The following is a 22,438-nucleotide window of genomic DNA, read 5'->3' on the forward strand; positions in this document are numbered from 1 at the left end:
GTTTGGGAAATTGAGGAAAGCTTATCAACAGCCAACACACATTAATTTCTAATACCATGCATCCAAATAAATAAATTGAGAGAGAAGCCAGAAGGGTAAACTCTAATTGACAGAGTCCCCTGCTCTCAAAAGTCTTATTGAAAACAAAATGGAGGGAACATCAAGCTCTGGTGAAGCTCTTGATTTGGTGGATGAGTTCTACTTTTCAGCTCTTCATGATGAGGAAGAAGTATTTCCCATCTCAGATGAGAAATATGCACAAGAATTGCAGCTGCAAGAAGCCCTCATGTCCTCTGCAATCTCTTCAATAACTCCCAAAATTTCTACTCAACCCCCCAATAGAGAGGAAGATGTTGAAACCCCCATGAAAAATCAGAAGGGGAAGGAAAAAGAAACTGGCCAATCCTCTGAAACTTTCTGCTTGATCTGCATGGATGTAAAATCAACCCAAGAAATGTTCACAAACACTGGCTGCAACCACTCATTTTGCACTGATTGCATTGGAACATATGTTGGGACTAAAATTCAGGAAAACATTTCAATGGTGAAGTGTCCTGATGTGAAGTGCAAAGAAGTGCTGGAGCCACAATCATGCCGATCTATTATTCCCAAGGAAGTGTTTGATAGGTGGGAAAATGCTCTCTGTGAGTCTCTGGTTTTGGGGTCTCAGAAATTTTACTGCCCTTTTAAGGACTGTTCTGCTTTGCTGGTGGATGATGGAGGAGAGGTTGTGACTGTCTCCGAGTGCCCGAATTGTCGGAGACTGTTCTGTGCTCAGTGCAAGGTTGCATGGCATGCTGGGATTGACTGTGGGGAGTTTCAGAACTTGAATGAGAATGAGAGAGAGAAGGAAGATATCATGGTGATGGAGCTTGCAAAGAAGAAGAATTGGAGGAGGTGTCCCAGATGCAACTTCTTCGTGGAAAAGACTGACGGCTGCTTACACATTACATGCAGGTTAGCAAGCATTAATTTATATTTTTCTTTTTTCTCATGTGTTCAATAATTTGATCTTTAGTTGTATTTTGGGGGTTTTCTATGCCATATTATGTGATAAAAATCTTGACTGTACATCATGAGATTTGTTGAAACTATTGCAATATGAGATTTGTGAGGAAGGAATTGTAGTTGCTTTTTGTGGCAAGACTAATTCATAAGATCTCAACCTCGACGATCTAAGGACATGTCGACTATTTGATGAACTAATACTTATTAAATTGGACAATAGTTCTACATGAGTGAGGCTCATTAGGACGGATTTAAACTCAACTCCAATCCAGTCTATGTCCAAACAATGCCTAAAGGGCAAACATATGAAGTGGACAAAGTTGTTGACATGAGTAGATCAAAGAAGGAAAAGAAAAACATAATTATCAGTCCAAATTGCTTGCATCTGGAGAAAATCTGAATAAAGAGTTGTATATATATATTTACATATGTAGTGAATTTATAAAACATAATTTACATTAACAATTGTACCCAACATTCATAACCATTTGATTGGTTCGAACCTCAACATTGTGTTTCAACTGGCGCAAGGCTGCCATGTATTCCTCCAACTCCTCCAAACTAGTCGTCATCTCAATCGGCTTCTCCCACCACCTATAACACCATCCTCCTCTTTCTCCATCAATATTGTTATCAATATCATCAATATTGTCAGAATTATTATTCTTCACACGCTTGATCTTCTCTACCTCCATGTGCCTCCTAGCTTCCATATAATCCTCTACTTGTTTATTACCATTGCGCATTATATTCACATGCGAAGAAATATTGTAAGGACAATAGCGAACTTCGCCGTTTACATGATGAATATCTGGCTGACCTGCATGTAATAATGAGGAGGCATTGTGGCCGAGGTAACGGTGGATGACGGTGTCAGCGGAGGGGCTACCGAAGCAGAACACCTTGCCGTTGCTAGACACGACGATCCCCGCTGTCTCGGCACCGCTCAAAACGCTGAGCTCGGCGGCTTTGTTGAAGAGACCCCTTTTGCGCTTGGAGAAGGTCACGTGACGCTTGTTCTTTTCTTCAACTTTCTTGATTTCAACCCTTCTTTGACGTTTACTTGGCCTTTTCCCATTGATATTGTTGTCGTTTGTGATCTCAATCTCAGCAGCACCCCTCTTAGCCATGGTAGGATCAGTTCGCGGCCTTTTCCCATTGATATTGTCATCGTTTGTGACCTCACTCTCAGGGGCACCCATCTTAGCCATGGTAGGATCAGTTATCTGCCTTTTCCCGTTGATATTGTCATCGTTTGTGTTCTCACTCTCAGCAGCACCCATCTTAGCCATGGTAGGATCAGTTATCTGCCTTTTCCCGTTGATATTGTCATCGTTTGTGATCTCACTCTCATCACCACCCATCTTAGCCACGGTAGGATCAGTTCTCTGCCTTTTCCCATTGATATTGTCATCGTTTGTGATCTCACTCTCAGCAGCACCCATCTTAGCCATGGTAGGATCAGTTATCTGCCTTTTCCCATTGATATTGTCATCGTTTGTGATCTCACTCTCATCAGCACCCATCTTAGCCATGGTAGGATCAGTTCTCTGCCTTTTCCCATTGATATTGTCATCGTTTGTGATCTCACTCTCATCAGCACCCCTCTTAGCCATGGTAGCACTAGTTCTCGTGATATTAATGGCAAGCCCTAGAGGGAAGGAAACTAATGACAAACCGTAGAGGGAAGGAAACTAATGGCGAACCCTAGAGGAGGGAAGGAAATCAATGGCGAACTCTAGAGGGAAGGAAATCAATGGCAAACCCTAAAATATTGTGAAGCAATCTTGGAGATAATATGGTAGGTAGCTCTAGGTTTTGTTATGTTTTGTTATGAAGGAGATCTCGTTATGAAGATGGTAAGTGGTATATATAATGGTAAGTACCAGTGACTTGACTATGAAGCATATAATTAAGGTCTGTTTTTCGGTAGTTAATTTCTAAAGTTTAGGCTATAATTAATATGGGCAGTCTAAAATTATAAGAAAATTACTTACCTAATCTCACTCAAGAATTACTTACCCTTTTTTTTTTACTTGAAGTTTTGGGATTCTTTTATTAAAGTATATATTCTTTTATGTTACTTACTTAGAATGGGAGAAGTCATGAACCGAAAAAACAAGAAACAAAAAGAATGAATGGGCACTATCTACGCACCATCCTTCTCCACCCCACATATCGTCTCCCCCTCCTGAATTCAACCTCCCCAATCTTCCCCTCACGTTTCTTTCCTCCCTCCAATGGCTAATGAGTGTTCTCTTTTCTTTTCCCTTTTTTAAAATTTATTAATCTTATCTTTTGTTTTTAAATTGATTTTATGTATTTTTCTAAAGAGTTTAGTTTTTATGTATTGACCTTTTCCAGTATTTAATCAAATAAATCTCTTTCCTATACACTCCCATATAACACATGTTGACTAATCATCATATGACTAATCATGTAACGATAGAAATAGAGAAAAATATTGAAAAATATAAAGTCTCATATCGAAATTTTTTGCCCTACTCTATCTATTTGACAAGAAGGATATATAAGTTAACATGTGCTAGGTGCAAGGGAAGATTAAGGTGTGGCTTGCGAGGTTGGAGGGACAGGATAGAAAAATAATTTTTCTTCCATACAATCAATTGTATGCAACCGGTGATACCTAAGAATATAAATAGGGGAGACACTTGCAATAAGTATTATCATGTAATAAAAGAGATAGATAGATAGATATATGGATTTTTTTATTTAAACCCCGCACTTCTCTTTTTTCACTCCAATTTTTGATTCAATTTTTCACAATTTTTTAAAAAACCCCACTATTCTTCCCAAACTATCCATAAATACACACCCACCAGGGAAAAAAAAAGAAAAAAAAGAAACTCATCAACCTCACGCCCCACACTCCACTATCTTGCCCTTCACTACTCTAAGTTCACATCAACCTCACATTATTTAAGAGAGATAAAAAAAGAAAAAACTTTTGTCAAATGTGTAGCAGTATTTTTTTAATTTTATTTTTATTTTATTCTCTTGTTCAACAAAGCAAAACCATGTGGCAATTTCCAAATTATATATCAATCAAAGGCTTAGGCAGGCATTGTTTCTTTAATTCATAGTCAAGGTCTAGTTTTGTTTTCCCCTCCAATTTTGTTTCTTTGATACAAAAATACCATTTTGCCCCTGTATTTAACAAAAAAGTTAACAAAATTGACAGCATGACCATTTGTCCTAACGAAACTGAAGTTGAAGGACCACGAGAACGATTTTGGAAATTGAGGGACTCAAATGCAAATCGGGTCTAAGTTCAGGGACTAATAAAACGATTAACCCTTATTATTATTATTTCTGATTTGTTTGTTTGATTATGATTTACAATATTTAGGGTTTGTGAAGAGAAGATGAGAGTGTAGTAGGTTTCTTGGATTGAAAGAAAAGCATAATCTGGAAATAGGGTGTAGAGGAGTTTGTGTTTCTAAACTTAATATGAAGAATGGTGGGGTGTGTGTATAGATGCACTAGGGTTAAGTATTAAGTTGTATGACCTTTTTTGTCTTTTTACACAATAATAAAACTTAAGAACTTAATAATTTAAATATTGGGGTGAACAAAGAAAAATATGGAATTTAAATAAAAAAAACCTCATACATAATTATGTATAACTAGTGAGAATTACCCGTAAAAGAGGCACATGCAAGTAGTTTTGGGAGAGATGGTGGGCTCATTGCTCCTAATTTCCTTACTTCTTTTCTTTCTTTATTTTGTTTTTAAAAAATTGCCTAAAGGCTTGTGAATTTCAATCATCTTGTACATGATCAGTGCTGTAGCCAAGCCATGAACAAATAAAATGAATAATGGGTGTCCAGAGCAAGTTTTGAAGTCTTCATACAACTTTACCAATCAGTAATTATGGGCTTATGGAAAAACTGGCAACCCAAACAAGTAAACTAGACCCACTTCATGAAACCTCAAACCTTTGCTTCTTTCTTTCCCCGACATCCGAAACAAAAACAAGTAGGTCAGGTGGTTGGTGACAAATGGGGTCATCCATACACCTCCAATTTAATTTGCATTGACCACATAATTTGCTCATCTGCGGTGTCCTCTCACATATGGCCCATGTATAGTGCTGTAGCTTTGAATTTTCTGTCAAAAGATAACTACCGAGCTCATGGTGTTTATGCACCAGTTAATTAAAATTAAATTCACTTTTAAGAAAGAGATATACGCTTAGTCAAGTTGGCTAGAGCGGATCTGCTCCCCACTCTACATCCGACTTCGAATTCCCTTATCGCTTATATAAAAACTACTATAAGGGTGCCTATTTCTTGATTTATTAGTGCTTATTTCGTTAATTAATGGTGCATATTCTCCTTTATACTTGATCACTTCTCTTTCAGAAATAATTCCTTCTCTTTTGTGCCGTTGATTTTGCATCCCTACTTGAGAAAATCTAGGACAGAAGATGCAAGAACCTTCACAAAATCATAAACCCTACTTTGTTTTGAATCGAAACCTAACCTAGAAAAGAATGGCCCCTCTTGACTACGACTAATAATTCACTTCTCAATAATTGCATTAAGAAGATCGACCCTACCTTCCTCAGTCGTCACCTATCCCTCTGTCTCCCATCTTAATATAAACCAAAGTATGCATGGTTTCACTGCCTCATGGGGCCTCCATGTCCACCACCTTTGCTTCTTTAATTCCTCTGCTTCCCAAAATATCACTGTCAAACTATTTTTTTTCCCCTCTTTCCTCAACAAATGTTGGCTTATTCTTCTTAGGTTTTTGAAGAACAAATATGTGCTCCTTTTTCACTGTATATTTTATGGCCCCATTGAATTCAAATTCAAAGCCAGAACAACACCACAAATGCTAAGCTTGTTCATCCAAGTTAGGCCCCACCTTTGCTTGTTTTGGCTGAGATCTTGAAGATGTGAAACCAAAGAGGACATAAGTCATCATATATATGTAACACTCAAAGAACAAGATGATTGCATCATATATATATATATATACACAGTTCTGATGGTGGTGATTTCTTCTACAAAGCATGGGCCACCCACCACCATATATTCTTCCAAAATGTCAATGATGATAAGAGAAGATCATGATCGACAACTGTCCTGGCCATGCGTGGTTGCACACTTGCAACTTTGATTGGGCTCCATCTTAGACATCGATCTCAATTAATTAGGCCAAATCATCATCCTTACTTAAGGGCATATTATTAGTGGTGATTTCGTTAATGGTGCATGTTTCTTGAATTATTTTCGCTTGATTGGTTCTTTGTTTTTTTTTTTTTTTTGGAATAAAAAAGTGATAGAAGTTTATTAGATGAACTAGAAAGAGTACATTGGAAAAATATTGTAAAGGGAGCCATTCTAATAGCAGTATGTCGTACATGGGAAATTTTTCCCTAATGACTTGAGTTGGCCAAAAAATTGAAACGATTTATAGAGAAATCGTAGGATTAGTTCTTTGTTTTAGTAAAGGAATTTAGGCATCCATTTTCCCTTGTCCCATAGAGACCACATTATAACATATCAAAATTCGTAAATATATATGTAAAGGTTTCTTCCCCGTTCTAAGTTTGATGGTCCACTCCAAGTCAAATCAACTTTAATAAAGAGACCATGGAAATGTTGCGGAATTCTTCTTTATTCCCTAATTAAATCCAAAAACAAGTCAAATCAGACTCCTAAATAAAATATTTCATCTGATTAACCTCACATGGTCAATTTTTCCAATTTGAAGTTTGAGAAAGAAATAGTACCCAAGATGAAATTTGTTCCGTAGAATCTACGAGTATTCGTTTACCATACAATCTACATCTGGACATATTATATTTTGCCAAATTCGTATAGAGAAAAAAAAAACATAAAATCATTGGAAATTTTGTTTGTAGGGTTTAAGTTAAAGTGCATGTGTGGTTGACATTTGAGAGTACAAACATATTCTCTCATTCATAATTATTCATAGACGAGAAGAATATGATAATAATACATCCAAATCGTAATTAAGAAAATTAATTGTGCAACAAATTATGGCGCATTCGTCACGGGCAGTGCATACAAAGCTAGGTTTTTGGCTTATTGCCTACGTCGATAAGATTGTTGGCATTATTAAAGCACAGCAAAGCGTTGCAGAGACTCCTTCCTTGGCCATAACTAAAGCAGGTCACATTATCAACAATAATTCGTATATGTTATTACCAGCGGCGGCTCAAAGGGTGTACAAATGATGCCACCGCACAAGACTCCTGATATCTGAGAGCCCCGACATATAAATATTAAAGCACAGCAAAGTCTTGCAGGGACACCTTTGTTAGTGAATAATAATTTGTATATGTTGTTAGTGACAAGAACAAAAAACTGCAAAATTAATCTCTTTCAACTTTAATTAGGTAAACAGGACAAAAAAAATTAACTTTAATTATGTAAAACTTGACCTTCTATTATGTGTGTTTGATATTTTACTTATAACACTGTGCTAATTAACCTATATATAGTTACGGTAAAGTTCACCAATGAGCACCCAGCTTTTCATCAATGATTTCTATTTACATATATATTGGTATATGTAATTAGCAGGTAATACTGAAAAAACTTTCTCAGTATATGTAATTAGAGGTGCGAATGGAGATTAAAATTATACAATGAGATTTCCAAACACCATAATGGGAGTCAATTATTCTCATCTCCTGCTGGAATGATAAGAATGACATTAACGAAGAGAATATATTTTGCAAAATAAACGTTATTTAGTTAAAATGGTACATTTCATATCTGATGTCCTCTTTTTATTCCATGACTATGATCTATAAGTTCAACGAGGACGGTGCATCAAAGAATATAGTATTTGTCACATAAATTCCATTATTTGTGTTAGTTATACCTAAGAAGTGTGCATTTGAGTATTTTACAAGGCACTAAGTCCTAAGTTTAATTTCCCCTCTCTCCAATATCGCTTGTATCAAAAGAAAAAAAAACAACAATTTCACTCGTCCTAACGATATTACGGATCATTTTGTGCAAGTGCAACTCTGAACAAAAACTATGTTTGCATCAACAGCACTAACCCTACAATATGTGTTTGAGCTTTGAGACATCACCACGGCATAACTCTATAAGTTCGGGGTGCAGTTTGAGGCCTAAAACGAACCCAAAAAAACATGATCTAACATCCAAATCTTAATTAGTTAGGTTTTTGGCTGATTGCCTAGGTCCTCTTTTAAAATTGTTGGCATTATATATATAGGCGCAGTATCCATATTATTCATGCACATGCATGCTCACACCCTGAGCAGTAAATCACAGCAGCAACTAGTCTTTCATTGCAGAGACCCCTTTGCCTTGCCATAATTGGAGCAGTTGGTCACAGGAATAACACAACGACATTATTTGTCTCTTGCAACTTTAATTAGGTAAACGGGACAAAAACAAAATTAACTTTTAATTAGGTGAACTTTTTTGTCACGAAAAATATTACCCCCAAAGTATCTTAAAGCATTTTGAAAAAGAAGAAAGAGATGAAGAAAACAAATGGATTTCAAACGACTCATTGCATATAGTTATTTCAAATTTAGTAGACTCTTTTAAAGTACATACAATCTAACGTTTTTTAGTTTTATTTTACAAATTTAGCTTTGTCGTCAAATTCAAATCATTTCTTTCAAATACCTTTATCCAAATGAACGAAGGCTAAGGGTAAGTAGTTATGTACAAATTTCTGCATCGAGTCATGCAGTAACCCAATTAGAGAGGATTTTGGGGAAAGGAAGTTGGTGTATAGTTGAAATGGTGATTAATTAGCTGCAATTGGTGATACAGATTAGGGAGATTCACTATTATACCCAATATAGAAGCCCAAATTATTTATAAAAAAAATAAAAAATAAAAATAAAAAAACCTTATATGAAACGGACTTTAAAAACATACCCAAAGCCCATTTACAACATAACAAAAAAGCTTTTAACTTCTTTTAAATTACAAAACTGTCATTGATTTCTGAAAACAAACTCAACCCCAAAACCTTATAAAAAAAATCGTTTGGGAGTGCTTTTGGAGCAGCGAAAAGCGCTTCTAAATGGGTGAAAGCGCTTCTGTCTTTTAAAAATGGTGTTTGGCAAAAATTGCAAAAATGCTTTGGGTGAGATCCAAAAGCACTTAGAGTGGTTTTGGAAGAAGCACTTGAGAGGTGCTTCTTCTTAAAAGCGCTGCAGGACAAAAACAAGGGAAGCACTTGGCTCCTTTTAATGAAACTTTTAAAATGCCGAAGATATCCATATTTAACTTTTTTAAATGCCAAAATACCCTTCCTTTCTTCTTTTTTTCTCTCTCTCTTTTTCTCTCCTATTAAAATCAAAACAATACCCTCGAAAATTATATTATAATTTTAGAGAAATTGAGTGTGGAAGTTTGAATTTAGTGCACTACGTTGGAACTCTGCTTGATGGGACGAAGTCCGAGTCGACCAGAGACAGAGACGAGCCTCTCAATTTGAATTCTTTATTGGTTATTATTCTGTGTTAGCATGTAATCACAGTTCTGTCAACCTCAATTTTGATGTTTTTATTGGAATTTTGTTGTTAATGCAGTCAAGTATCGGGTGGCGTTGGTTGATGGTACTATTGTTGCAGAGACACCAGAAGAAGGAATTGAATTCTATGTGAAGAAAGATGGTATTTTCTTTTTTTTGTTTTAATCTGATGTGATTTTAATGGGGAAAGGCAATTCCTTTGTGATTTATACCAATTTGTAATAATTGAATAACGAGGGGTTTGTGTCTGTTTCATGCCATTTTTGTTCAGCATTGCCAAAAGCAATCAAGACAATGAAAAGAGGAGATAAGGTCAGATTAATTGTTCAACCTCAGTGTATGTCTTTGGATCCTTGTTATCAAACTGCTATGTCTGGCAAAAAGAAAAAAAATTGAATCGTCTGACGATGAAAGTTGATAAATAATTGCAGATGCCTTTGGTGTGGAGGGGAGGGATGCAAACAATGGATTTCATTCTGTCCTTCCAAGTTCTGTGCTAAACATTGATCTCGAGTTGGTGTCTTTCAAGCCTGTTATTGATGTTACTGGTGATGCTAAGGTAATAAAGAAGGTCATGAAAGAAGGGGAAGGTGCGTGGGTTGCCAATGAAAGTGCAAGTGTTACTGATAAGTTTATTGAGATGCACATCATTTTAGCAATATTACTAGGATTTGTTGGGATCCTGTGAATTTTTATTTCCTATGTTTATTATAATATTTTGGGATTCTCTAAATTTTTTTAAAGCACTTTTAAAAGCGCTTTTACTATGTCACCCAAACACTCAACAAAATATCAAAAGCGCTTTTATGTAGTGTAAAAACACTTTTAAATGTGACATCCAAACAACAAATTGCTTCTTTGTAGAAGTGCTTATGTCATAAGCGCTACTGGCATAAGCGCTTTGGGAAGAAGCACTCCCAAACGAGCCCTCAATAGGGCATCAAAGTAATTTAATAATCAAAATTAAATTCAATAGGGCCAGCTGTCATTTTTTGAATTTTTTTTTTTTTTTGGTTTGTTTATAGAAATTAAATGGTGTTGAGTTTATCTATAGTATTAATGCTAAGAATAGGTATATGACTAAATATCTTTACAAATTAACCATCGTATGCCATGACATGGCATGGAAGAAGAAATCATGTCTCTGACATGGCATAGAAGAAGAAACCCTCGTGTGACATGGCATAGAAGACATAAACACGTCTGTCCATTCAGCTTTTTATATATTAATAATAATAATATTGCATTTCAGAATTGAATCTCGTGTTCGATTATGACCACACAAACTGGTTCCCCCACTGAACACTCAATTTTTTATTATTTTACATTTCTAAATACGGAATAAATATTTATTCTGTAAACCGAAAAAGGCTTTTACAAATATATAATATATTTATATAAAAAAACATCCCAACTTCCCATACAAAGTCACACGTAAGCGGCAGCTAGCCTAGGCCTTTTTCTACCGTCCAGAATCCAGACCCGATCATTGTCACGGATCCAATTCCATATATATATAGTATACTAATATTAGAAGTAACATCAAAGAAAGAAATGAGAAGTGAATAAGCTTTTGAGACCATTTGCAGAGACCTCTACTTTTAGTATGCAATGTAGTTCTTTGCAAATTACATTCTATTATATATATGTGTGCGCCATATTTTTAGTTGATGATATTTAATTTAATTTAAAATTGGGTGGTGTCTCATTCATAGATTGAAGATTCCATTTTGTCTTGTTGGCATGTTTGATTTCTGGTTTTCCTATCCTCATGTAAACACTCGTTCTAACTAATAAGCGCTCATTTAGGAGTGATTCTGGGAGGGTCAGAATTACTTAGAGTATTTCCACCGGTGCTCATTTGTCAAGGCAAAAGGAAGTCCAGGCTTGGAACAAGGCCCCTACAATAAAAGGCAGCTCGGGCAAAAATGGGCCCCATTTACACAGGCCAACCCAAAATCAAGAATTGCCTGATCTGTTGCCTGGGTTTACTGATCTCATATTGACGGCAACAACCAATTTAAATTTAAAAAAGGAAAAAAAAACCAATAAATTCAGATTTTTTTTCTTCTTTCTATAAATACATAGTCATGTTCTTCACTTTCCACACCAAAACTCCATACAAATTGCTCTCCTCATATCTCATGTGAAGAGTACTTGCCTTTACTTGCCATGGCAATGGATTGAAAAGTAAAATAAAAAAGGATAGGGCAATAACTATTCACCCGAATAGTATTTGCCCTTACTTGCTATTAGCCATGACACCATGGGTGGAATTGCTCTTATGGGGAGAAACATCTCCCAAGTGCTTCTCTATATAATCATTTTAAGTGATTATAAGCAATTTTGGGAAGAAGCACATGAGAGATGCTTCTCCATAAAATCAAACCATTTTAAAGTGGTTATATGGAGAAATGATTCTCCATATAAATGATTATTGGTCTATTTAGAATTACTGTCAAACGAGCCCTAAAGAAAAAAGACTGTAATTGTTTATATATAAATCTGCAATATGTGACTTATGTTTTTCAGAAAATATTCTCTGGTTAAACAGGTCACTGTTGTATGGCTTTTTTATGAATTTCTGTTTTTTACAGTCAAATATAGCTTAATTAAGCAGACTGATCCGCACAGTCACTAACCAACAACAAGAAAAAAATACATGGTGCTTAAGATTCTCTTAAATTTCCTCCTTGAGTTTTTTTGAAAGGAGTGAAAGGTGTAACCCAAAAACCACTCAAACATCACATCCAAGAACACAAGAATAAAGACAAAACATTCCCACTATTTTGTTAGCATAAAGTTACTAAACCCACTAACAAAAAACACCATCTCCTCCTCTTCATTCCTGTATCAATGAAAACTACACAGTAAAGTTGTATAAGTACATAGACCATATATTTCCCCCCCCCCCCTCCCCCAAACATTGATCCCCCCCTCCCCCAAACATTGATTGTAATTGTACCCTCTCTCTCTCTCTCTCTCTCTCCTCACTGTCTGCAATGCTACTTACGCAATGCATTCAATTTTCAATTGAATTTTGAATCTTAGAGAAAGAAACCTAAACCCAAACCCAAGTGATGAAATCAAGTACCAAATAGAGTGTGACCACACCACCCAATCTCACTCTCTTCTTTTATCACTTTTTATTATTAAACTCATTAATGTGTTTCATCCATAAGCAATAATAAGAAGAAGAAGAAGCAGCTCAAGCTCAAGCTCACTCTCACTCTCTCCAATGGCTCTCTCTCTTCTCTATCTCCTCATAATCTCACTCTCCTTCTCCAACTTACCCTCTTCTTCTTCTTCTTCTTCTTCTTCTGATAATAATAATAATAATGTTAATAATGCTGCAAGGACCTTCATAGTCCAAGTCCAGCCAAGCTCTAAACCCTCCATTTTCCCAACCCACCAAGACTGGTACTCTTCCTCTCTCTCCTCTCTTTCTTCGGATAAAGCCACTGCCCCCACTGTTCTCCACACTTACTCTACTGTCTTCCATGGCTTCTCTGCCAAGCTTTCCCCATCCCAAGCCCAGACACTTCAGTCCCTTGACCACGTCACCGCCATTATCCCCGAGCAAGTCCGCCAACTCCACACCACTCGCTCCCCCGAGTTCCTCGGCCTCCGCTCCACCGACGCCGCCGGTACCCTCCTTAGGGAGTCTGATTTCGGGTCGGACCTTGTCATCGGCGTCATCGACACCGGCATCTGGCCTGAACGCAAGTCATTTCACGACCGAGACCTGGGCCCCACCCCCTCCAAGTGGAAGGGCCAGTGTGTCGCCGGCAAAGACTTCCCCGTCACCATCTGCAACCGCAAGCTTATCGGCGCTCGCTTCTTCTCCGCCGGCTTCGAGTCCACCAACGGAAAAATGAACGAGACCACAGAGTACCGCTCCCCCCGCGACTCCGACGGCCACGGGACCCACACTGCCTCCATCGCTGCCGGGAGGTACGTTTTCCCGGCTTCCACTCTCGGCTACGCCAAGGGCGTTGCCGCCGGAATGGCTCCCAAGGCCCGGCTTGCCGCCTACAAGGTCTGCTGGAGCGCCGGCTGCTACGACTCCGACATCCTCGCCGCGTTCGACGCCGCCGTCGCCGACGGCTGCGACGTCGTTTCCCTCAGCGTCGGTGGCGTCGTCGTCCCCTACTACCTCGACGCCATTGCCATCGGCGCTTACGGAGCCTCCGACGCCGGCGTGTTCGTCTCGGCCTCCGCCGGCAACGGCGGTCCCGGAGGGCTCACCGTCACCAATGTGGCACCGTGGGTGACAACCGTCGGCGCGGGAACCATCGACAGGGACTTCCCGGCCGATGTTAAGCTCGGGGACGGCAGAACAATACCGGGCATGAGCATCTATTCCGGGCCGGGTCTCGCTCCGGGTCGGATGTACCCGCTGGTTTACGCGGGCGGCGTAGGCGGCGATAGCTACTCCTCGTCTCTGTGTCTAGAAGGTTCTCTGAGTCAAGTAAAAGGGAAAATCGTCGTCTGCGACAGAGGAATTAATTCAAGAGCCGCGAAAGGTGACGTGGTGAAGAAAGCCGGAGGCGTTGGTATGATACTCGCGAACGGGGTTTTCGACGGCGAAGGACTAGTAGCTGACTGCCACGTGTTACCCGCCACCGCGGTCGCTGCCTCCACGGGCGACGAAATCAGGAGATACATCGCCACATCCAAGTCTAAGTCCCCGCCTACAGCGACAATTGTGTTCAAGGGGACTCGGATCCGAGTTCGGCCCGCGCCGGTCGTGGCGTCGTTTTCAGCCCGCGGGCCAAACCCGGAGTCTCCGGAGATATTGAAGCCGGATGTTATCGCGCCCGGCTTGAATATATTGGCGGCTTGGCCCGATAAAGTCGGGCCCTCGGGCGTGGCTTCGGATAAGAGAAACACGGAGTTCAATATCCTCTCGGGAACATCAATGGCTTGCCCACACGTGTCCGGCTTGGCGGCGTTGTTGAAAGCGGCGCATCCAGATTGGAGCCCGGCCGCCATTAGATCCGCCCTGATGACCACTGCATACACGGTGGACAATCGGGGCGAGACCATGCTGGACGAGTCCAGCGGCAACACTTCCAGCGTTATGGACTTTGGGGCGGGTCATGTCCACCCGCAAAAGGCAATGGACCCGGGGTTGGTCTATGACATTCGCTCTTACGATTACGTGGATTTCTTGTGCAATTCCAATTATACCACTAAGAACATCCAGGTGGTGACTAGGAAGTTTGCCAATTGCAATGGGGCTAAGAGGGCAGGGCATTCTGGGAACTTAAATTACCCCTCCTTGTCTGTGGTGTTTCAGCAGTATGGAAAGCATAAGATGTCTACTCATTTTATTCGGACCGTGACGAATGTGGGTACGCCAAATTCGGTTTATCAGGTGACGATTAAGCCAGCGGCAGGGATGACGGTGACGGTGGAACCGGAGAAGCTTGCGTTTAGGAGGGTGGGGCAGAAGTTAAGTTTTCTTGTGAGGGTGCAAGCCTTGGCAGCGAAGCTATCGCCTGGTAGCACTAGTGTGAAGAGTGGTTCTATAGTTTGGTCTGATGGGAAGCACACTGTGACTAGCCCCTTGGTTGTGACAATGCAACAACCTCTCTAGATGTTTGTATGTGTGTGTGTTTAGGGTTTCGGGTTTCGGGTTTTAGGAATTTTGCGCTCCTTAGACCTTGTTACAAAAGTTCATAACTTATCTCTCTCTATATATATAAATATGTATGTATAATGAGAATGTGTACTTTCAAGGTTTTCGACTCCAGAAAACTGGTGGGGTTTGGTTGGTTTGTTGTAAGATTAAGAAGCAAAAACGTTTGTAGAATGAAAAAAACAAAAAAAAAAAAAGGACGGTTTTGGTTTTGTAGTCTTTAATGTATATTTGTTGATCTCTAAATCGTTCTGATTAGTTTATAAGTAAGATTTGTGAAGCATATGATTTTGTTTCCTGCAATATGATTTTGTTGTCAAAGTTTCTTTGTGCACGTAAACATTGAGCTAATGACAATCATTAAGACAAGAAGAATCATGTGGGGTACTTGAAGCAACGACATGGCGTTTTCTGGACTAAATCTGCAAATCAGACAAACAACTTTCTTGATATAAAATGATTAAAAAACCCATAAATTGTGTAGTTGTGTTTGAAATATGTGCATGCCTAATGAGAAGATCCAACGAACCAGTTGCCTAGGCTTTTTGCATGATCAATTTGACCTCATCCCATCTAAATAATGAAGGCTTTTTGGAATCCCCTTTTTAAGTTTCCTCTTGATTTGGTTTAAACTTTATTACCTCTCAATCTCAATCCATTGACAATTTGACGTCCTACCCGATGCTTTTAGCTATAAAACAACAAGCAATAACATCAGGATCTGTCTGCGTACAAGTTTATGCGGAAGGTAATTAATCCGTTTGACAAAGGCAACTTATTAGCTGGAAAGTGTCACTTAATAGAAAAGTTCTTTAAATCTATGGACCATTATAACACGGTGTTTAGCTGTTTCGCTCATAAAATCATGATGCCCCATTCTTTTCTAAATCACAATTTCGCATATTTTTGAGAGACGTGTATTCGTACAATTATCCGAGACATTCACCGTTTAACTAATTCGATTGTGCAGATCTACTTGATCTCAATCTTGGCTATCGCATTTGGAGAGACAGGGCAGGCAGCACACGTCTTGGCTTGTTCTAAGAAACCACCCTAGGCAGGCAACCCTGATGTAGAAATTAGAGGCATTGTCTTGGCCAATCCATGCTATCAAGTTTGATTCACAAGGTGCAACTTTGCAAGGGCAAGTTGCAAGCTGACCTTACATATTGGAGGGACCAATGCTTTCCGAAGCCTCTCCCATTATTAGAATTCAAGGATAGCGTAGTCCATAAATTGCAGAGGCATTTTCCTTCCTGCCAGATATGGCCCTGTGTAACGTGGGGCATGCATCTGTGGTCACGTTCACATGTCTCACTACACTAGCTAGGTTTTGTGGAAGCTAGTCATTTCACGTTTTTCTTCCTTTTTCTCAATTTCTTGTTTTGTTGTTGGATGGACCAATGAGACTTTGTTTGGGATCGCAATTTCCCCGCCAATTCCGCAAAGCCCTTTACATGGTTACACCTAATGGGGACAGGAAAAGTTATGAACACATTAAGTGTTTTTCTACTTCTTTGTTGTGATAATACAACAAGATGATTATGTGAAGGAAACAAATTGAAAAAATGTACAAAGGTTTTATACCTGATTGAGGTCATGTTATCCAGATGAGTAGAGATGAAAATAACAAATCCGGCTCCTACTAGGCCGCACTCGTTACCATCTCTACATGTTGGATTTACTTGTACGGACATGAATTGGGCGTACGTAAATGTTGAGTTTTTGAACTTAAAGATTTGAACTTTATAACCTATTTTAACTAAATGGAGATAATTACCACTACGAAAAAGAAAAAGAGTAATCTTGTGGCCCAACTGACTTTGGACAACGAAAAGGCCTGGGTAGAGTTGGGGCGATGTTTTGCCTTATAAAAACTGCTCCAAGCCCACCTAAAGCCACCCACCCACCCACCCAAAGCCCCTTAATGGAAAATGGGCAAAACATTTGGTATGAGTTGCTAATATTTGAGCAGGCCAATGGCCAAGCCAAGTAATAAAATAAAAATAAAAGGGTTTCAATTCAAGTGTGCCCAATTTGACTTGTTACTTAATCTTTGACTGTTGAATGAGAAAATTTAAAAGACATAGATTACGATGAAAAATCAAAAGCATGATTGAATCCCGCCGCGCTGTGAAAGATGCAGGCCACTTGATCATCTGAGGTCACACCTAACGTTTAGTCCCTTGGGAGATGACAATGGCATCGTTTTCTCCACCTCTAAAATTTGACATCATCTTTGCGAAACGCCAAATGAAAGTACCCTAATCGGTTGAAGAAAATGACATGCATGTTGCTTACTTCGACTGCAAAACCTCTTGCATGTGTGTGAGTGTGATGACGATTCAAAGTGGTCCATATACCTATAATTTCACAGCATCATCGAAAGAATGCGATATAGAAATTTATTCCGGGGAAACCAACTTTAAATTGCAGGATTTTTGGATGTGAGACCTAATATTGTTCATGGTTGTTACAAACTTGGAAGCTTTACTAGCCATAAAAACAAAATATAAAAAATGGATAAGCCTTCCTCGTGTCTAAATGCGTACAGAGCATATAAATATTTATCCAGTAAATGACTTACCGACTCTATATTGATTTCTCTACCTTGATATAAATTTAAGTAAATAATTTAAAATATTTTTTGTTTTTTGTTTTTGCCTCAATTCTAAAAGAATAATTATTACTTTAGAGAGAGGAGAGAGAATTTCCCAAATTAGCGTGACATGGATGATTTGGTGGCCACTCCTAGTCTTGAAATTGTATGCATGATAGATGCATTGAATTCCTTCTTGTCTTTATGGGTAAAGCCAAGTGACTTGAATTCACTATTTTATATATATATATTATGCAATGTAATATTTCAACTTGGTCGACAACTTGTCTTCAAGTGGTACCAATTTAAAGAATTTAATTAAAAAAATGTACACAAGATTATTCCCAGTTGGGAATAAACTAATCATGTCATTATGTGTTCAATTTTGTCATTTGTTCAAGGTCGTTACTTTAAATTACTACAAAATATGCATAGCTTTGGTTTTGGTTTTCGGCATTGGTTCGGGCTTTAGTTTTGGTTGTGGTTTTGATAGTGGCAATTCTTTATATTTCTTCTAACCTAGTACGTCCTTTAAGTTTATTTAAACTAATTAAAAGCCCTAAACATCCACCAACTAATCCTTCAGTTTATTTCAACTGGGCTCTACAATGAAATTGGATGACAGCTCAAGAGAGAGTTGAGAAATAACAGATGAGCAAAGTCTAAAATATCGATAATATCGATGAAATATCAAGGATATTAACGTTTTTTCAGGTTTAGGATATTTTGAAACATATATATACACATATTGTATAATTATTGATAATATCCTCAATATTATTGGAAAATATCGACGTTGATAATTTCTCACAAGCTTTAACAACATTTGGCCAAAATATTGCGATAATATCGATAAATATAAAAAATATAGCTATATGGACAACTTCGACCAATCTAGGATCCGTATAGATGACATGTTAACAACTACATGCAAATTTTTTTTGGGAATTTATCATTTGATGACTATTCTTCACAATATACTTACTCCACACATAGAGACGTGAGATTAAGGAAAAAAAGAAGACAGCTAGGTTTTGTCGATGAGGAGGACCAAAGAAGATCCTCCACTTGGGCACTTGGGCACTTGGGCACTTGATTTAAGATTATTTGTATATAATATGGTAGTACGTACTAATGGTTCTACCTGGTAATTATTATTAAATATCCCAAAGAATATTTATAGAACCAAATGTCAATAAGTGAATTATGAAAGAGTGCAGAGCACAAGCTCCTCTTCCACCTCATCACCCTCCTGAACCTTCTGGGATCCTTCCCACAAGTATTAGTATATGTTAATATAAAATCATCAGAATAATATCTTCATTTGTTTGCATTATAAATTATAATCAACGTTGGAGAGGACACTTAAGTCGGCAACTAAACTAAATTTATAGGCTCACTTGATGATGAGGAATGGGGGACAAAATGGGACAAAAAGCTGCAAATGCGTTTTGTTTAGCAACAAACAAATGAAAATAGTGATAGCATGTGACAAAACTTGATTTACATGAAAAGGTGTGGATAAGATAAGATCATTTGAAGAACATATTTTAAAGTTTAAACTACTTTAAACCAAATTATCTCATCCATCTTTTTCCATGTATCTGCTATATTTGTTGAAGATGATAGTCAATTGGTGCATATCTATTATCTTTTGGTGTTTACGGACAGTGAATTGGCTTTGTTACAACATAGTTGCAATTCGACTGATTTAGTTTCTTTATTTTTATAATAAATCGCAAAAACTCTTTTCAAAGGTTTTTTATTAATGTAGTTTTCATATTTCATTTGTGAGAATTTTTCACCTCTTCTTTGTGAGAGTTCTTATTTGTATTGTTTAGGTTTGGTTTTTCTAAGTCTTATCTCTTTTTGATTTGCAATCTTAGTTGGGATATTTATATTATAATTTTTTCGGCTGCGTGATCGTTAGCGAAGACGCACTAAATTGTCTTAATATTAAGGTTAAATTTCTTTGTAATTACAATGGCACTTTGCAGCCAGTTTTTTGTCCCTTTATATCTAGTATATTATCCCATAATTTTTCAACAAAACAAAACCCAATTACCGGACCCAAAGAAAAAAAAGAGTTTAACTTCCTATTATAAGGTTAAAAATTTGTGCATGAATCACATAATTAATCAAACTTAATCCTAATTACAGCATCCATTGCAAAATCGTGTAGAAGTGTGAATTCCACATACCCACTTGGTAGAAGGTGCCCAAGCAAGTTGGACCATGAAATGAAAGAATGCTTATAACATGGCAAAATAATACAACCGCACGTCAACCAAGTCATAGAAAAAGGTTCATCTTATATCATTCACGAAGAATGAAACTTCCGCATAAATACAATACAGAATGAGCCTCACAAAAATGTCGATCAAATATCTATCACTGTGATATTTCCCATTTGAACGAAAAAAAGAGAGTCCCCACACCGAATAAGGGTCCCACTCATTTCTTTATTTTAACTTTTCAAGATTTGTCGCTTAGTTTTTTCCTATCTTTTTCATTCCTCGTTTAATTGCACCATATTCTGATGCATGAACCTCCTTTCCTCCGTTGCTTAATTATATATTTTCTTGAGAGACCTCACCGTGTACAGTAACTTTTCAGATTACCGCGGTAAAACAGTAGTTTTTTCCCCTTCCCATTTCACCCCTCTTCAGTGTATGAATTTGATGATTGCCATGTTGCTCTTCTGAGTTTTTTTTACATTGGTGGGTAACTGGTCAACAACAGATTGATCCACCAATTACGTTACGACAAGTCGATGGTGTAGAATTGAGAGAGAAATTCTGCTTACAAACTTGTAAACATGACCCGGAGCTACCCAATATATCATGATTGGAGAAATTAATGAAGAACATAAGCATGATTCAAGGTATATACCGTGATATATAAGTTGAACACATGACTAATATTGAGAGGTTAGTTGTTTATCCGTCGTTACTCGATATAAATTTCACAATACACGCTACGTACATTAATTAATGACTGAAAGTCGCCGACACGTACGGAAATTCTAGATGATATGGCTAGCACAAGAAAAGTTTGTAACGACGCGTTTAAAGTGGGGTAAAGAAATAACACACATCGCAACTTATAATGAAGGTAATTTTGTTTACAAGTCAAAAAAGGGTTTCTATGTGACCAAACCACTTTGCAAGATGTGCACGTTTCTGATTCCCGGGCACAGAACATGTGTTGTTGACACTGTTTCTTCTGTTTTTGACCAACACGTACGTGCAAAGGTTGAGTTAAGAAAATCATCTCATAAATCAGTGGCTTATGCATGCATGGGTTATAATCTCTCCCTAATTAAGATGTCAAAACGACGTCACTGTTCGAAATGAAATGGTCAGGAATTAAAAATGGACTTGATTTTGTGAAACTCGTGAATTCAAGAAAAGTTAGGTGTGGTTCAAACATTTAAATGATTTTCCAGTCAAAATAGGGTAAAGGTAAACCAGTCCTCCTCATAGAGGTGGACTTATGAAAGTTAGGTAAGATCTCTAGCTAGCTATCTCAATAAATAAGGCCCACGAAAGGTAATAAATCCTCCAAATTTTTGCTACCTAATCTTGAAAATCCACCTTTTTAAAATAATAATATAGGAGGTTATTAAAGTAATTTTTCTCTAATTAAATCCGAATATACAATCGAGAGTCATCGTATTTGTTGAAGAATGTAAAAGTTTCACACTAGAAATTTGACAAGATAAAATACAATGTATAATGAGTGGTTCCGCTAGTAATATTGTCAAAACATTTTGTGATAAAATCTCACTCTTAGTAGTCTCATTTAATTTTTATTTATTTGCAGCAAATGAGATATTGTCAAGTAATTTCTACCAAAAAGCTTTGATAGGTGTAAATAATGATGAAATTCTTTTTTATACAAAATTCGTCAGATTTTCTTCCACATTCCACAATATCTGAGGTTTTTAATGACCTCCGAAGCCAAATTTGCCAATGGAAAATTCCAAAAGGCGAGAAATGCCATTGCGAAGTTCCAACCTATCTCTATCTCTGCATTATGCAATGAGTAAACATCATTAGTACTTTCTCAAGAGTTAATACACACTCACACCGATTAATAAAGGAGACAAATTATAGGATGTTCTATGCGTATGAACGACTAACGTTAACAAAAATGTCATTTTCTTTATGTACATAATTAGGAGCATTTATCGGCACATGTTGTAATCAGAAATAAAAGTAGATTTGATATATTTGCCTCCAAAAGTCCAAAAGAATATATCGGTGCACACAAAGTTGTATATGTCTAGAAATGTCCAATGCAATACGAACACGCACGCAACTTTCTATTTTTTTTTATGAACTCCCTTTCATAGATTTCTTATTTAAGTTCAAATTTACCTTTCATTTGAGTGAGAACGTTAATAGAATAGAATATAGTTTTGGTAAAGAATCGGGAAGTAAAAAAATAAATTCATCCTCATATAAATCCCACAAATTCGTCTGCTACTTTTGCTTTCTACTTTGTATTTTCATAGGCCACTAAGAGCATCTCCAAGGCAGCGGCGGACTCAGGAATTTTTCAGCGGAGGTGCAATTTTTAAAAGCTAAGAGCTCAATAAAAAAATTTAAAAAAGAAAAAGAAAAAAAAAAACATCCTTATCATTTAATCAATAC

General features: G+C 37.6%; 3 protein-coding genes across 3 annotated transcripts; 2 read left to right on the plus strand and 1 right to left on the minus strand.

Annotated features, from left to right (window-relative positions):
- Nucleotides 1-148: 148 nt before the first annotated feature.
- LOC110761647 (RING/U-box superfamily protein) lies at nt 149-1,079 on the plus strand. Its single transcript, XM_021964182.1, has 2 exons — nt 149-957; nt 1,019-1,079. The coding sequence occupies exons 1-2, from the start codon at nt 149-151 to the stop codon at nt 1,077-1,079; spliced, it is 870 nt and encodes a 289-aa protein (XP_021819874.1).
- Nucleotides 1,080-1,466: 387 nt separating this feature from the next.
- Nucleotides 1,467-2,138, minus strand: LOC148295435 (agamous-like MADS-box protein AGL62). Its single transcript, XM_088250165.1, has one exon. The coding sequence runs from the start codon at nt 2,136-2,138 to the stop codon at nt 1,467-1,469; it is 672 nt and encodes a 223-aa protein (XP_088106291.1).
- Nucleotides 2,139-12,444: 10,306 nt separating this feature from the next.
- LOC110761705 (Subtilase family protein) lies at nt 12,445-15,397 on the plus strand. Its single transcript, XM_088250428.1, has one exon. The coding sequence runs from the start codon at nt 12,776-12,778 to the stop codon at nt 15,137-15,139; it is 2,364 nt and encodes a 787-aa protein (XP_088106554.1). The 5' UTR covers nt 12,445-12,775; the 3' UTR covers nt 15,140-15,397.
- Nucleotides 15,398-22,438: the final 7,041 nt, after the last annotated feature.

The sequence above is a fragment of the Prunus avium genome, chromosome 3, assembly GCF_965620075.1.
Source record: "Prunus avium chromosome 3, drPruAviu1.hap1.1, whole genome shotgun sequence".
NCBI lineage: Eukaryota > Viridiplantae > Streptophyta > Magnoliopsida > Rosales > Rosaceae > Prunus > Prunus avium.